At 39.1% G+C, this 18302-nt stretch overlaps 1 protein-coding gene across 1 annotated transcript in view; it reads left to right on the forward strand.

Moving 5' to 3' along the window:
- Positions 1-18302, forward strand: part of naalad2 (N-acetylated alpha-linked acidic dipeptidase 2) — a 151807-nt gene that overhangs the window by 67117 nt on the left and 66388 nt on the right. Inside the window, exons 10-13 of the mRNA XM_072577777.1 lie at positions 284-403; positions 2886-2968; positions 4011-4074; positions 11386-11453. Coding sequence (XP_072433878.1) covers positions 284-403; positions 2886-2968; positions 4011-4074; positions 11386-11453 — 335 coding nt within the window. The remainder of the gene's footprint in view (positions 1-283; positions 404-2885; positions 2969-4010; positions 4075-11385; positions 11454-18302) is intronic.

Consider the following 18302-nt stretch of genomic DNA (forward strand, 5'->3'; position numbering starts at 1 on the left):
TTAAATAATTTGTAGCAAATTATACAGTAGAGGAGTTCTGAGATTGTATCAAATGTAGAGAACTTTATTTACCATTTGAACCGGAAGTGCATGCTATTGAACACAAAAGCTGAAAAGTATTGTTTCCACTTTTTAACGTTAACATATGGATACCTTATGGTTTCATAACAGATCACTAGCCTTCTATTCAATAAAAAAAAGTGGGATTGCCTACTGGTATTGGTGAAGATTCTGTTGTACATAAAGAGAAAAGAATGGTTTCTGTGTTTCTTTACTGTTACAGATCGGTATGTCATTCTTGGAGGGCATCGAGATGCCTGGGGATTTGGTGGTATTGATCCAATGTCTGGAGCAGTTGTTGTACATGAGGCCGTGAGAAGTTTTACAAAGCTTATGGAGGAAGGTAAAAGTCTGAGTGTACTACAAACAATGGCACCATTTTGCTATGTAGATGAATTTAACTCTTTCTTAATTTCAGAGACTGAGAAATACAATTGATTGAATCTCACACAATGCAATATCTGTATTTAGTATTTTGAACTGAAAAGTTTAAATTAAATTGCAATTAATCAATTGCTCAATCTTAGATGACCACCATCTTCTGGATTTGAATTGGTTAGTTATCTGCATGATCAACTATTGACTGTACTGTGTAGCCTCAAGTTGTCTTCCATTAATTTGGCTATATAAGATTTTTTTTCTATTTGACTCTGATTATTTGTCTGGCTTTTACCATTTTTCTTTGATTTACTTTCTATTTCAATTTAAGTTGTCACATTTAATACAGCAGTGTCTCCCAATTAACAGCAAGTATCGCAATCATGCATTTTCTGTCTAACAAACAGTACTCTGAACTCAAAGCCAACCTGATTACATTCTCATTACTACTGAAACTGGCCTTTTGTCTACTGAATTTTTTCTACTCTTGAAACTTACCAACCTTTCCTGAAGTACAGTTCCACATGCACAAGCAGACTTCTGTTACAATATCCAATTGACAATTTAAACGAGCCTAACCTCTGCAAGTAACATGAAAACAATCATGGTTGAGACTATTCCTGGTTATTCTAAGGGGTGCACTACTAATTTTACAACTAGGGTCGCTGTTTAATAATGAGCCATATTCACCAACTCAGTTGTTCATGTTACTCAGATTAACATGATTAAATACTCAGATTTCCACAGAAGTAAATTATTTAATCCAAGTATGCAAAATCCACAATTTTCTTGTCCGATAGAATCAGGTTACTAGAAAATATCGATCATGTTCCTATACTTTATATTGTAAGACCATAAGAAATAGGCTGTTCACCCCCTCAAGCTTGCTCCACCATTCAATCGGATCATGGCTGATCCAAAGACAAACTACTGTTCATTAGAAATAAGTTCTAGTCATCAGTAAACAAAATTATGAATCATCAACATATAACTTTAACCCTCCTTTAAAATCCCTGCATACAAACAGATGTACAAATAAAATATGTATGAGTAGAGGAAAATTTTACTGGGAACCACAGTTCAGCAGCACCAGTCCATAGGCTTTGATGAGGGGTTTCCTTATCTTCTCAAAATCTTCAGGTCTCTGGTCTCCTTCCTTCCAGATTTCTTTCTGTTCTTTGCTGAAGACACAAGGGGTATAGACATTAATCGTTCAGTGTCACAGTTACTGATGAAAGGCAACAGCTTTTAATAAATGTGGGAGGAATCACTGACTGCTCCAGGCACGAATTACTTTGCTATAGAGAAACAGACAGACCCTGCTTCTTTCAAGTCTGAAGATTTTTTGCCTCTACATAATTCTCACACACCAGCTGTCCAGCTGCCTAGAAAACAGAACTGTTGTTAGATTGATGACTTCTGGCATCCACAACAAGTTGCAATTCCACCAACCAATAATCTGTTCTTGACTGAACCTCACTCTGCACACATAGACAGGCATGCACAAACACAGACAAGCAGACAGACACATACACACACTCCAGTGCTATGGCATTTTATCTCCACTCTCCTACCACTTGCAACGTAATTGGATAATAAACACAACCCCCAATGAATTCAATGACCTGATTTTAAAAGTACAGCAATTCTTTCCTCAGTCCTTGGCTGAAGACAGACCTTTTCCCATATTGGTCGACAATCAAGCATAAAGAAAACTAAAAAGAAGCGGTTTTTACATAGAGATGATGCGATCAGCACTCCAGCCACCGTCTTAAACAGTCACTGGTGCCAAAGTGTATTCTGTCTACAAGATTTCCACATCTCACCACACCTCCTTCAAATCCATCTCAAATGTATTCAAATCCTACCACCTGGAGGAGAAGGACAACAGATGAATGGGAACATCACCCCTTCGAGTTCCCCTCCAAGCCACACGTCATCGTGATTGAGAATTATATCATTTGTTCACTATCAATAGGTCTAAATCCTAGAACTTCCTCTCCAACAGCACTGAAAGTTTCCCTCTACCTTCTGGACTAGAATAGTTTAAGTGGATTGTCACCACCATCTCAAAGGTAATTGGAGGTAGATAACAAATGCTGGCCTTGAAAGTGAAATTCCCAAAGCACAATCGACTGTACAAATTTGATTGTGCAACCTGTCTGTGTGTTTCCTTCTTAACCTGAATTTCTCCAGCATTCTGTGTTTGCTTCAGATTTCCAGCATCCACAGTATTTTCCTTTATTATTGTATAAATGTTCACCTTTGTTGTGAACAAAGCAATGCTTAGATGTTTACCTTATGTAGCATGTTATTACTGTCTATCTTTAGGGCTTAATACTAAAACCAGTTTGTTATTACAACTGCTGGTAAGTGAGAGTTGATGAGCAAAAAATATGCCTTTTAAAGGCGAACATTTTGCATTGCTATTATTTGATTCTATGTAGGCTGGAAGCCCAGAAGAACCATAATATTTGCCAGCTGGGACGCAGAAGAATTTGGATTATTGGGCTCCACAGAGTGGGCAGAGGTAAGTTGTTAGAAATTCTACAACAAAGAATAGGTCCATTATGTCTAAATTTCAATCTCTAAACAATGAGAAGCAATATGCACAATTCTCTTAAAACTCCAACTTCTACTGTAATTTCACCCTTTTAAATTATTTCGTTTGTAACTTTTCATCTCAGCAATGTTATATCTGTGTTGGATTTTAAACTACTTTGAAACAAAATAGTTATCTGCCTGAGATTGCCATTCCTTAGAAAATTTGGCCCAAGGTTCCTTTCTCTTTTGTATATGTAATAAACTTTTATGTTCTTTTTATTAAAAGTACATTGGCTGCCTCTTGTGAATATTTTCAGTGACTGATCACCACAGTTAACAAATCACAAAAATAAAATTTATAATCTTCCAAGCCAGGTCTCTCTCTGGGATGTTGCGTATTTCATATTACTATCAGCTGGGATCATCACATTATCCCCTAGTAAGGTATCACTGTCCACTCCAGTTAGCTCAGCTTTCATCCCTTTATTTAAGTTTAAAATACTAGTTGTAGCTCCACTCTTCTCCCCTTAAAACTAAATGTAGAATTCAAATTTGCTGTTCTTCTAACAAATACAAAAATTTACAGTGAAATAGGGAAATAGGTTAAAAATAGTTTGTAAAGAAACTTGGATTAAATGTTAAAATAAATTGCTATGTTCTGATAATTTCCAGAAAGAAGGTAAATTTAGTCAAAATCGAGGTAGACTGCCTACTTAGCTATAGCTAGAAAGCTTCTATCTCCCATTTTATCTTCAGGAAATTATTCATATCAGGAATTGTTTCTTGAATTCTTCTGAATTTATTACCATTTAAGTAGGAAACTCACATGCAGCATTTACTACCTCTTGCATCTAAAAATACTTTACAATCAATCGAGTACCTTTGAAGTGTAGTAGCTCGTAATATGAAGCACTAACTTTGAACTTACCAATGAATGAGGTAACACATACATACGTATAGGGACATCGGATAAAGGAATGCATAAATTATTGCTGGTTTCAATAATGTTTTGATATTTTTACATTAAGGACAATGCAAAACTACTACAGGAACGGGGAGTGGCATACATCAATGCAGATTCAGCCATCGAAGGTAAATAAGACAACTGTATCAGATTTCTTTGTCAATTTTTCACCTATGAAATCAATTTGTAAAGTGTGCGTCTCTGCATACACAGTTATTTTGTGTATCCATCAGTGAATCGTATACCACACTTGTTAATGGTTTATCAATAATAATATCTGAAATTCTAACCATGAACCACCAGGATACATGAGCACCAACTAGCCACCAAAAGACATGACCAACTATCACTAGTATCCATTCACACAGACAAAAAGGGAAACCAGTTTGACTGGGTCGATACATTCATCCTGGGATAGGCTAAACAAAGACATGCACGGGAATTCCTAGACTCCATTTACAAACATATTGATTTGGACCCAATATACCAACCTCTCAGAAAAAGAACCCGAAGTGATATCACTCACCACAACAGACCAAGGCACATGAATAGCAAGTGGGACAGAACACCAGCACTTCATCGGAGGCTCACTGATGATGTTACCTAGCATGGTGACGGAACGTTTGAGAACAAATCTACCAGCTCAGTGAGCAAACTTCCAACCTCATGAATCAAAAGTTTGGTCATTGTGCTAGAACCCTCGTGCCTTGGAAATCCCTGCAAGAAAGCAGAATGTACCATTCAAAAGATGGACTACCATCTCAAAACCATATCTGAGCAATTAACTGCTTCATGTTATTTTTATTGCAATGTTGTCCCATTAAAATGGAAAAAACAAAACACGATGCTTGTGCATGTCAGCCCTGAACTATCACTACTTGTAGCTGCTGTTGCAGGAGATCTGTCATGGTATGTCAACCACTTAGTCTTGAACTCAATGACTGTATTTTTGATTGCATCAAACATTATGTAAATCATCTGACCTACAATTTAGCTTTGAACCATAACTGATTTGTAATAGTTTCCATTCAATGCTAAGAAATTTGCAGTAATTGTTATCAGGAACAAAATCAAAATTGCAACCTTAGTATTTTTAGAGCCTTTGATAGGTGTGTAATGCCAGCCTTATTTATAGAATTTGACCTCTTGTGAAATGTGCACTGGCTGGAATTCATTTCGCTCAGAAAGTTATGAAGAATCGACTTTTATTATCTTGTCAGAACCTACTGCAGAGAGAAATTAAGAAGCATATGTGATCTGATTCTATTTTGTGAAACCTAACAGCAGAAATGATATTGTTCTGTTTCCAGGTGATTAAAAGGTGGTGACTTGAGCGTGATTGAGTCAAAAGCTATAGACAGAAATTGGTTACAATAGTGTATTAATCAAAAAGGAGATTATGTCTCTTTACACTGACTGCTCAGGGGGGCCTTTAAAGAAATGAAATGTTATGTTAATTTATTCTATACTTTACAGTTCTCCACCCTGATGTCTAGACTTGCATCATCCTGTTCCATTGTGAAAACTGGTACAAGGTCGTTCCTGAGGACTGTGTCACATCTTCTGTATCTGCACACATTAACTTTATGGTTCCTAATAGGGTCTACTCTTTCCTGAGCTATTCCTTTGCTCTTTATATATTTAAAGAACACCTTTGTGTTGTCCTTTATTTTACCCACCAATGTTTTCTCATGCACTCTCTCAGCTTTTCTAAATTCCTTTTGAAGTTCCACCCTGTACTTTTTATACTCTTCTAGAGACTATGTCATATTAAAAGCCCAGAATTTGCCATAAACTGCTCTTTTTATTTAGTCCTAATCTTCATGACCCTTGACATCCAGGGTTCTCCAATCTTTGTCGCACTTATTGTATTTACAGGAATGTATTTTTCTTGCTATTTCCTCCTTGACTGTCTCCCATTGTACTGACACAGTTATCTGTAAGTGGCTGCTCCTAGTCCACTCGAACCAAGGCACGCCTGACTGGAGTAAAATTAGCTGTTCCCCACTTTAGAACTTGTGACTCATCTTTATCTTTTTCCATAGCTATTCATAATCTGAGTTTTGGTCACTGTCTCCAAAAAATTCCTTGACTGTTTTCTTTCATCTGCCTTTTTAGGCTAAGTATTGGCCAGAAAAAAAACCCTTGTTGCTATTTAAGAGTTTTGCTCCCTCCATAACTTGCACACTAAAAACATCCCTGTTAATATTTGGTATTTAAAGTCCATTGTTGATTCTATCAATTTCTTCTTATATTTCTCTAAAATGTGATTACATATTTAATCCTCTATCTCTCCTATTGTTTGGGAGTCCACAGTACATACCCAAAAACAAGGTTGCCTCTTCCCTGGTTTTTGCTTCTATGTGTAGGGTCACATTTGATGATCCGTGATCAATATTGCAAACCTCTTCCTCTTTCTCTATTTTAGATTAATACTCGATGACCAGGAAAACTGAGTTGCCAATCCTCACAATCTTTCAGTCAAGGCTTGATATTGCTATGATAGCATAATCCCATATACCATTCTGTGTCCTTTGTGCCTGTTCTGAAGGATCATTGGACTTGAAATGTTAAATCTTTTTTTCCACAGATGTTGCCAGACCTATTGAGTTTCTCTAGCCATTTCTATATTTGTTTCCCCTCAGCACATTTGTCTTATCCCTCAGGTTCCTTGTGTTCAAATACATTTCATTTAACCTCATTAAACTCACTTCTTGCTTCCTCTATTTTCTGGACTCTCTCACTCGTGTTGTAACTTCTGGCAGCCTTGCATTTTGTGGGATTCTAGTTTGCACCTTGTAGTCAGTAGTGGTAAACCTTGCCTAGTTTTGTTCAGACATATGACTGTGGTATGCTGCACTTGCTGCAGATGGTGATAATGAGCTGAGAAGGTGAAGAATTCACAAAGGTGCAATCTAGAGACCCAGAAAATAGCCCTATCCTACTGCTCTAAAAACACTGCCTCCAGGCTAACTTAATCCCTGTGCTTTCTATTTTTAAAGTTTGATCATGAAACAGATCTCTATAAACTAGAAAGAATTTTGAAGGATAAGATATATCTGCTCTTGGAGAGATATTGATTTATCCATGAAAGTCAGTATAAATTTGTTAAGGACTTGATTGTAGTTTTTTTGATTACCCTTTTAGAGGCGGTAACCAGGAGTGTTGATGAGGATTCTACATATAATGTAGTCTGCATGGACTACAAGACTGTTGATAACGTCCATCAAGGCAGACTGGCAAGAAAGTAACAATTCATGGGATACAAGTTAAAATGGCACATGGGATTCAAAACTGAAAGAGACAGAAGGCAGAGGGTGATGATAGAGACAGACAGGTTTTGGTGAGTAGAAGTTTGGTTCCAATGAGATTCTGCTGGGTTCTGTGTTCAGGCCCTTGTTGTTTGTGATGTACATTAATGATTTGGACTTAAGTATAGGAGGTATGATCAAAAGAAGCTTGCAGATGTCAGAAAACTTGGCACAATAGGGAGAACTTAGCCATAAACCTCAGGAGAATATCAGTGGACTAGTCAGCTGGGCAGAGCAATGGCAAATGAAAGAGTGTAAGTTAATGCGACTAGCAGTGCTAACAAGGAAAAGGATCACATTGAATGGTAGCATCCTTGAAAGTACTGAAGATCAAAGGGACCTTGGTGTACATATCCACAGGTCCTGAAGGCAGCAGGATGAGTAGATAAGATCGTTAAGAAGGCAATAGGTTACTTTCCTTTATTGGCTGAGGCTTAGAATGCAAGAGCAGAGATTTTAAACTGGAACTGCAGAAAAACTATTTGGGACCACAGCTGGAGTACAGCATGCAGTTGTGATCACATCAACATAGGAAGGATGTGTTTTCTCGAGGTTGCAGAGGAGATTTGCAAGGAGCTGTCTTGACTGGGCAGGCTAGGGTTCTTTTCCTTGGAGCAGTGAAAGTTGAGAGGGGACCTAAAGTGATATAGAGAAGCAGAGAAAATAGGAGCAGGACCATTTAACCCTTCAAGCCTGCTGCACTATATGCTATGAACATAACTGATCATACAATTCACTACTTTGTTTCCACTTCTGCCCCATACCCTTTGTTCCATTTAGCCCTAAGAACTGTATTTATCTCCTCCCAGAAAAAAAATCGTTGGACCTCAACTGCTTTTTGTTCCTCGGCTTGTCACTTTCTGGGTGAAGACATTGTTCCTCATCTCAATCCTAAATGGTCTACTCTGTAACCTTAGACTGTGGACTTCCTAATCAGGAGCAACGTCCTGCATTTACAATCATCATATTAGAATTTTATTGATTGCTATGAGATGCCCCCTCATTTTTCTAAATTCTCATAAATATAGTCCTAAACAAACCACTCTCTTCATATGCTAATTTCCCTTAAATGCTATAAGATTAGTAGGGACAAGATAGTAGTGCAAAGTTGTGTGTGAAATCTGAGGACATGGGGAAGTGCTTTAAGAATACTTTACACCAGTATTCATATTGGAAAAGAGCAATGTTAGTGAGAACAGATGCAGGCTACATGATTAGAAGGGATTGAGGTTAACAAAGAGAAAGTTTTAGCAATTTTGGAAAATCTGAAAATAGATAAGATCCTGAGGCCGACAGGATTTATCTTTGATTCTCTGGAAAGCCAGGGAGGAGATTGCAAAGCCTTTGGCTTCAAACTTTATCATTGTCAACTGGAGTAGTGCCAGAAGACTGGAGAACAGCAAATGTTCCTTTGTTTAAGGAGGGGAGTGGGAATAACCCTGGTAATTATAGGCCAGTGAGCTATACTTTGGTTGTAGGTAAGGTGTTGGAAAGGGTTATAAGGGCTAGGATTTCTAATCATCTGGAAAGGAATAATTTGATTCAGGATAGTTAACCATGGTTTTGTGAAGTGTAGGTCGTGTCTCACTAACCTTATTGAGTTCTTTGAGAAGGTGAATATACAGGCGGATGAGGATAAAGCAGTTGATGTGGTGTATATGGATTTTAGTGAAGTGTTTGATAAGGTTCCTCATGGTAGGCTATTGCACAAAATATGGAGGCATGGGATTGAGGGTGATTTAACGGTTTGGATCAGAAATTGGCTAGTTTTAAGAAGCCAGAGGATGGTGCTTGATTGGAAATACTCATCCTGGAGCTCAGTTACTAGTGGTGTGCCACAAGGATCTGTTTTGGGGCCACTGCTGTTTGTCATTTTCATAAATGACCTGGAGACGGGCGTAGAAGGATGGGTTAGTAAATTTTCAGATGACACTAAGGTAGGCAGAGTCATGGATAGTGCTGAATGATGTTGTGGGTTACAGCGGGACATAAATAAGGTGCAGAGCTGGGCTGAGAAGTGGCAAATGGAGTTTAATGCAGAAAAGTATGAGGTAGTTCACTTAGGAAGTAGTAACAGGAATGTAGAGTACTGGACTAATGATAAAATTCTTGGCAGTGTAGATGAACAGAAGATCTGTGTCCACGTGCATAAATCCCTGAAAGTTGCCAGTTTTATAGGGTGTTAAGAAGGCATGTTGTGTGTTGGCTTTTATTGTTAAGGGGAATTAAGTTTCAGAGCCACTCGGCCATGCTTCAGCTGTACAAGACACTGATAAGGCCGCACCTGGAGTATTGCATGCAGTTCTGGTCACCGCATTATAGGGAGGATGTGGAAGCTTTGAAAAGGGTTCAGAGGAGATTTACTAGGATGTTGCCTGGTATGGAAGGAAAGTCTTATGAGAAAAAGCTGAGGGAATGAAGGCTGTTTTCATTGGAGATAAGAAGGTTGAGAGGTGACTTAATTGAGATGTAGAAGATAATCAGAGGGTTAGGTAGGTGAACAATGAAGCCTTTTTTTCTCAGATGGTGAAGGCTAAACAGAGGGGACTTGGCTTTAAATTGAGGGGCAATAGATTTAGGACAGATAGTTTCTTTATTCAGAATATTCGGGACGTGGAACGGCCTGCCTGCAACAATAGTAGACTTGCTGACATGAAGGGCACTTAAATGGGCATTGGACATACGTATGGATAATAACAGAATGGTGTAGGTTAGATGGGCAACAGATTAATTTTGCAGGTTGGCGCAACATCGAGGGCCAAAGGGCCTGTACTGCACTGTAATGTTCTGTAAATTGTGTGGATAGCAAGGCTCTTTTTCCCCACTAGTAGGGGGATCAATAACCAAAAAGCAAGACAGGACATAAGAGAAGAGTTGAGTACACCACTTAGAGGATGGTGGGAATCTCAAACTCACTGCCTGAAAGGATGATTGAGTTAGAAACTCTCAAGATTTAAGCAGTGTTTAGATAGTCAGTTGTGTTGTCATAGCTTATCGGGTTATGGGCCAAGAGTCAGAAGATTGAAGTAATGTCATCAAATTTTTACTAAGTGGCGTGGACACTATGGGCCAAATGGCTTCCCCCAATGTTGTAAACATGACGAATCTAATAAAGTTTGTTTTCCTTAGTGTTGGGAAAACAAAGACATAGATCGACCAGATTTTTAACAGAACCTTGTTTTTGACAAAGCAGTTGTCATGAAGTTTTGAAGCAGACATCATTGAGCAGATGTCTGCCTTGACCTATTAACCCTACATTGATGCAATACAGTGAAGTGAAATAAATGAGAATGACTTGTTCCATACCATGGATAGGTTCATTGTCTTAGACAAGTTCTACCTAAATTCCAAGAATGACATTTCCATAAAAGAACATGGTTCTATGTTTCTATGATTCTATGGTTCCACTGAATAGTGGAGCAGACTCAAGCAACCAGTGAACTCTCCTCCCTCCATTCCTGAAACTATACCAATCCAAAGATTCTGCTTCGAATATCTGTGTTGAAACTTCACAAGATACATTTATTTTGTGCCAGAGATATTGGATGGAATCTTTTAGGGGCTGGAACAACGTGGAAGATGGTAAGATTTGTGGCAGAATTTCTTGAGCAGTCTGGTTCTTGATGTTAGGTGCAACTCACTACATCTCATGCATTTGCCAGTGAGGTGTGTTTTCACTGGGCAGCAAGGAGTTACTAATTAAGGAGGATGACAGCTTGTTGAATGCCTTATAAATAAATCCATATCTGAAGTTGGCCTTTGTCAATCTTGATAATATCTTAATTATGGAGCTCTCTTTACAGAACTAATTGAAGAAAAATTTGTGAAGAGTATTGACTGATCACCAGCATTCAATTTCATGATGCTTGTTGATCAAGCCTGTGTGATGTCATTCAGCGAAGGTCTATAGTGTTCTTTGAAGTGTTTCTTTTAAAAAAAACTACAATAAAATAACTTAAATGCTCATATAATGACACCAATATCTGACATTGTAACAATTAAAACAAAAGTTTTGCTGCACTTGCAAAGATAAGCATTCCATTGGAACAATTGTGGGCTGCTATTTGTGATTAACTGCACCTTTTTGTTCGTGTCCTTTTAATCTTGATCTTTCCATCTTTTACACAGGTAACTACACACTCAGAGTCGACTGTAGCCCTTTGCTGTACCAGTTAGTTTATACATTAACCAAAAAGGTAAGGTGTTTATCTGTTTCATATACACTACACGGTGGAATTTATTTATTGAAGTGTGACAACAATATGAAAAATAAAATGATTTTGTTTCTCTTCAGCCAGGTAAGGATACAGATATTGTAGAGTATTTCAGATTGAATATAGGGCAGGTTGCTGGGTTAGACATGGTGCAACTGCCTTATCTTTACCAGGTATGGCATGTCTATTTTAGTGGCATGGTGACACTGTGGTTAGCACTGCTGCCTCACAGCACAAGGGCCTGGGTACCATTCTAGCCTTGGGCAACTCTGTGTTGAGTTTGCACATTCTCCCCGTGTCTGTGTGGGTTACCTCTGGGTGCTCTAGTTTCCTCCTACAGGCCAAAGATGTCCAGGTTAGGTGGATTAGCCAGGCTAAATTGCCCATTGTGTTCAGGTGCTAGGTGCATTCATCGGGGGAATAGAGTCGGGTAATGGGTCTGGGTGGAACATTCAGAGGGTCAGTATGGACTTGTTGGGCCTAATAGTCTGTTTACACACTGTTGGGATTCTATAACAACTTCTATTTTGTACCTTGAGAAAAAGCCTTGTGAAATAAAATTTTGTATGGAGTTCCACAATGTGACTGATTAAATATGGAGTTGAAACATGATATAAAACTATCACTGATTTACTAATATATAGATATGTAGGTGGTGCATCTATGTGTAGAATAGTAATATGTGAGACTGTAATTGGACTTTGTGTACAACGAATATCTCATCTCTAGAAAACACAAAGCAGAAATCAACCAGTTTTTGAAAAGAGGGACATTTCGGGTATGAAATGCAAGATGTAATAAGTAATATGTCTAGACCTTGGCTAGTAGATGGAAATCAGTTAGGGTAAGCAGATTTTGCTTCCCAGAGAGTAGAGTGGAAGTGCTATATCTGAGTGTCAGTACTAATGCACTTTTGTTCTCAATACGTGTCGACAAATGGAACTTTGGCATTAGGAAATAAACTTACAAGTTTTCTGACAAGAGAAACAGGAGTTTAACAAATTACACAGAATTAGAAAGAAAAAAAAGAAATAGAAAAAGAAAAACACCAACTGGCCACCAAAACACATGACCCACTATCACTAGTTTCTATATGTACAAAGAAGGACACCACTTTGACTGGGACAACACACACATCCTAGGACAGGCAAAACAAAGACACTCACGAGAATTCTTAGAGGCATGGCATTCTAACCAGAACTCTATCAATAAACACATCGACTTCGATCCTATCTACCTCCTTTTGAAAAAAGAACTGGAAATGAGATCACCCAGCTTAAGAAAACAATAAATAGAGAGGTGCGACATACTACCAGCACTTCACCAGAGACTCTCACTGATGATGTTACCAAGTATGGTGATGAAGCGTCTGAAAACAACCTCAAAGCTCAGTGAGCTAACTTATAGACTTAGACAATAGGGTAGCAATTTATATTTAAGGTCACATTTTGAGGAAATAGAGAAATGGGATTGTGCACTCAAGGAAAGATACAAGTGAAGGTTGATGAATGTAGATTTTGTTAATTTCCTATAAGTCCTAGTGCTGGTAAATAAAGCTTACAGCATTGAATGCCATAAAGCACTTTCAATTATTTTAAATCATTTTGGACCAGATGAGCATATACCTACAAACTGCATAAGCACAGATGGTTAAGGACATGAGGCTCAGTGATTGCATTCTTAACTCTATACTAGAAGATCTGTAAGTTCCTACCCATCAGAGGTATATCACAATGTATCCAACCAGGTTGATTAAAAACATTTTTTTTACTCTGTACATGTGAAAATGCATGTCATTAGCAGTAGGCAAGTGTTTAAGTTTTCAAAATAGCAGGAAGAGAGGTGGGTACAATCTTTGAAAACTGCCTTTTGTCCATTGGGAGTATCTCCAAAAATGCAGTATCACTGTTTTTCTTCTCCACTTGTACTTCAGAACTTAACAGAGAGCATAGAATGTTACAGCGCAGTACAGGCACTTCAGCCTTGATGATGCGTTGACCTGTGAAACCCATCTAATCGGAAGCCCATCTAACCTACCCTATTCCATTATCATCCATATTATCCAATGGCCATTTAAATGCCCTTAAAGTTGACGAGTCTACTGCTGTTGTAGGCAGTGCATTCTACGCCCTTACTACTCTGAGCAAAGAACCTACCTCTGACATCTGTCCTATATCTATCTCCCCCCAAATTAAAACTATGTCCTCTCTGGCGAGCTATCACCATTCGAGGTGAAAGGGTGGACAGTGAGAGCCTATGATCATCTTGTATGTCTCTATTAAGTCACCTCTCAAACTTCTCTCTAACAAAAACAACCTCAGGTCCCTCAGCCTTTCCACATAAGAACTTCCTTCCATACCAGTCAACATTCTGGTAAATCTCCTCTGCACCCTTTCCAATATTTCCACATCTTTCCTGCAATGCGGCAACCAGAACTGTACGCAATACTCCAAATATAGCCACACAAGAGTTTTGTACAGTTGCAACATGATCTCATCGTTCCGAAATTCAATCACTCTACCAATAAAACCTAAAACATCATACACCTTTTTAACAACTCTATCAAGCTGGGTGGCAACTTTCAGGGATCTATGTACATGAAAATCAAGATCTCTCTGCTCATCCACACTACCGAGAATCTTACCATTAGCACAGTACTCTGTATTCCTCTTACTCCTTCCAAAGTGAATCACCTCACACTTTTTTTCATTAAACTCTATTTGCCATCTCTCAGCCTAACTCTGCAGCTTATCTATGTCCCTCTGTAACCTGCAACATCCTTTGGCACTGTCCACAACTCCACCGACCTTAGTGTCATCTGCAAATTTACTAACCCATCCTTCTACCCCCTCATTTAGATCATTTATAAAAATGACAAACAGCAAAACAGATACTTGTGGTATACCACTAATAACTGAACTCCAGGATGAACATTTCCCATCAACCACCCCCCTCTGTCTTCTTTCAGCTAGCCAATTTCTGATCCAAACCACTAAATTACCTTCAATTCCATGCCTCTGTATTTTCTGCAATAGCCTACTGTGGGGAATGCTTTATAGTAATCTAGAAAGGAATAATTGAATTTGGGATATCAAACCCTTTACTGAAATCTATATACACACCACATCAATCGCTTTACCCTAATCTACTTGTTTGGTCACCTTCTCAAAGAACTCAGTAAGGTTTGAGATGCACGATCTACCCTTCACAAAGCCATGTTGACTATCCCTAATCGAATTATTCCTTTCTAGATTATTATAAATTTTCTCTTGTGTAATCCATTCCAACCCTTTACCCACAACTGAAGTAAGGCTCACTGGTCTATAATTACCAGGGTTGTCTCTACTCCCCTTCTTGAACAAGGGGACAACATTTGCTATCTTTCAGTCTTCTGGTACTATTCTTGTAAACCATGACAACATAAAAATCAAAGCCAGAGGATCTGTAACTCCTCCCTAGCTTCCCAGAGAATCCTAGGATAAATCCTATCTGGCCCAGGGGACTAAGCTATTTTCACACTTTCCAAAATTGCTAACACCTCCTCCTTATGAACCTCAATCCCATTTAGTCTAATAGCCTGTATCTCAGTATTCTCCTTGACAACTTTATCTTTCCTTCCAAGAAGCAAGCCCCTCACCACCTAATTTTCACCCATGATTTCAAATTCCATTATGGCCGCTAGGGAAATAAATTAACTAAATAATTCTGGAATTAAAAGCAACTATCAGGCAAGCATCAACAAAACTACTAGATCATCATCATCAACCCATTTAGTTCACTGTTGCCCGTTAGGACATCTACCATCCTTGCCTGATCTGGTCCATTTGACAATTATGGCATCAAGGGATCATGGCAAGGGATTCTCCTGCTGATTAATACTTAGCTTCTCTCTTGGCTGATGAACCACTACTTCTCCATGTTGAATACCAAAGGGGAGAAGCACCGTTGATAGCAAGAGTGGAGAAATTCAAAGACCCTCATAATGAGTCGCTCAATGGTAAATCTTCGAGTTATGAATGATATAGCCTTCAGACTAGGCCGTGGCATTTGTTGCAGAGCCAACAGGGAAAAACCAACTTGACCTAAATCTCATTAACCTATTGTTGCAGATGTAAGGTGCTGAATTCCATCGTGAAGGGAGACTGACTGTTGTGGACATCATGGTAACATTCACTGAGTGTTGTTGCATTCAGGATCCTGAGTAAAGTTGAAGTAATTAGGAACCACAGGGAAAATATCTGGTGCCCTCTTATCAACCTAAAGGCAAAACATTAGATTGTTGGAGGCCAACCATCTTGGCTAGAGGGCTGTGTTAATAGGCTGTGGGGATTGCTCAGTTGTGCCTAGTTTTAGACAACTTGGTTGCTTTATCATTAACTTTCTGTCCATCATAAATTCAGAATGATAATTTCAGAGTGTTCTGAACCACTTATAGCTTTTTAGATAATGAAGTGGATAATATCCAAAATCTAAAACAAATCAGAAGTGTACGGAAATAATATCCGATTGTCTGGATGGTTCCAACAACTCCAGAAGCTAGACATCATCCACTTGAAAGCAGCATGCATGATCAGCACCCCATCCACCACTTTAAACATTCATCCCTTCACTACTAGCTGTGGCTACAGTGTCTACTATCTGTAAACTGAACTGCAGTAACTTACCCAGGCTTCTATGATTGCAAATTCTAAAGTCTTAACTTTTGCCACCCAGGTGAACATGTCCAGCTGGTGAATGGGAACACTGGTGTCAGCTGCATATGTCACCTTAATTGAAAGCATCGTTAAGTTAAATATAGGTCCTGAGACATCATCTCTACTAACATTGTGAATGTGATAATACCACACATTGCAGCATTTAAGGTAATTGCTCACTACATCCATCTTGAGTAATTTGGGATGAGCAGTAAAATGCAGGCCTTGGCACTTATGTCCACATTGCTGTTTTAAAAAAACTGATAACCACCACCAGTAAAAATACATGTGTATTCTGAGATAAATCCATGAAGGCTAGTATCCCGTCACCAAGTCACCCTTTATTTACACATGCACTGTAAGTGACACAGACCCAGCTAGCTCAGAACTGGCTACTAGAGTGAACAGAACCACAACACTCATGTTTATACCAGTCAGCCACGACTCCCTGATTGAACCAGCCCAATCAGGGAACTTATATTCCATGATATCAACCTGACTAACCTCATTCCAATCATCACATCCCTCTGCCTCTAAGTCCTAGCATGTGGACCCATTCTTTTTCCTGTGGCTTCTTCTGGTCTCATTCTTCCAAATCTGTTTTGGTGTACCAGACTGCAGCCTACCTCTTACGCCTGGAGCATCTTGGCTGAAATTCATCTTCAGGCAGTAACGGATTTGAGGTGGTGACATCTGCCATGCCCATTTTGTCCTCAGTGGTTTCTTCAATGCTCAGCGAAAGGGGAGAACGCTCTGGACCTTGTCAGATGTTCTGAGGGGCCGGATATGTTTTACTCCTGCCATATTTGCAAGGTTGCAGTTTTCATGTGGTCCATGTGCTTGTTCAGGACTGCCTCTTCTGCTGAAGGTTATACATCACAGGACTGACCTCACATCAGCCAAGCATCTTGTGCATTCCTATGGTTTTGACACCAAACCTCATCCCCTGAAGTAAACTGCCTCTCTCATTTAAAGGAGTTTTGTATTTTGCATTTGTGCTTCTGAATCCCATTTCACCCTCCCTCCTAGGTCTGGGAAGATTAGGTTTAACTTGATGTGGAGTCTTCTCCCCATTCACAACTCTGCTGGAGCTATCCTTGTAGTTGCTTGAGGTGTGGGCCTGTAATCAAACAAGACCTGGGACAGTTTGGTATTGAGTGAAGCTGTAGGCTGTTTCTTTAAGCCTGCTTTCAACATTTGAACTGCTGTTTCCACCAGACCATTGGACGATGGATGGTATGGAGCTGTCTTTGCATGCTGAATGCCATTTGTGATGATGCTGCTCCTTTAACAAGGTGATGGTCTTCTTGGTTCCCCCCCCCCCTGCCCCCTGAGAGTTGTAAAAGACATAGACTCTGAAAAGTCTGGGATTGTATGGGTTTTAGGGCCAGTTTGATTATAACTAACAGATACTGTCTGAGGCAAAAGGCTTTTTTAAAAAAATACTTGTACAAGGAAAGGGGAATGGCCAATTTTCCCAGCTCAGCTTTTCTTTGGTTTAATTTGGTCTCGCTATTCCCTGAAAACAGTCAGGCAATTGTAAAAGCTGCTGAACCCAAAGAAGCAGGTCAATGCTGATCCACTTCTCTCCCTCTCTCTGACCGCTCCTGTAAGAGGCTGTGATTTTTACCTTTTGTGCCAAGGGGTTTTTATGCGGATTGTTGCAAGTATTTGAAACAGCATCATTAAGTTGGGATAATCTGTTGGGTTTTTGGATAGGTTAAGTTATTCTGTATTTTGTTCTCTTTTGTTTGTGTTTCATTTGGCAATTTTAAACAAAACAGAATTTACTTACAGGATTATATGGGTTGGCCAACTGCATCATTCTTGGAATATCTGTGTTATACCTGCTTAAAACAATGAGCAACATTAGGGTCTGGGCTACTTCTTGCAATGTTTAGAGGGGGTCTGGCCTTGTCCGTAACACATTCGACTTTAGGAAATATGCAACTTCCCTCTTGGTAAATAATGGTCAGTTGTCTGCGGCCTAAGCTTCCAATACACGAGTCCATGTATTGCAAAAGATGCTTGCAACTTTCAATCATCCTTCTGATGACAAATGAATTTTAAGCAAGTCCAACCACTTTGAATTGGCATCCACGATGATTAAAACAGAGCTCAGGAAAATGCAATATAG

The sequence above is a fragment of the Chiloscyllium punctatum genome, chromosome 9, assembly GCF_047496795.1.
Source record: "Chiloscyllium punctatum isolate Juve2018m chromosome 9, sChiPun1.3, whole genome shotgun sequence".
Taxonomy (NCBI): Eukaryota; Metazoa; Chordata; class Chondrichthyes; order Orectolobiformes; family Hemiscylliidae; genus Chiloscyllium; species Chiloscyllium punctatum.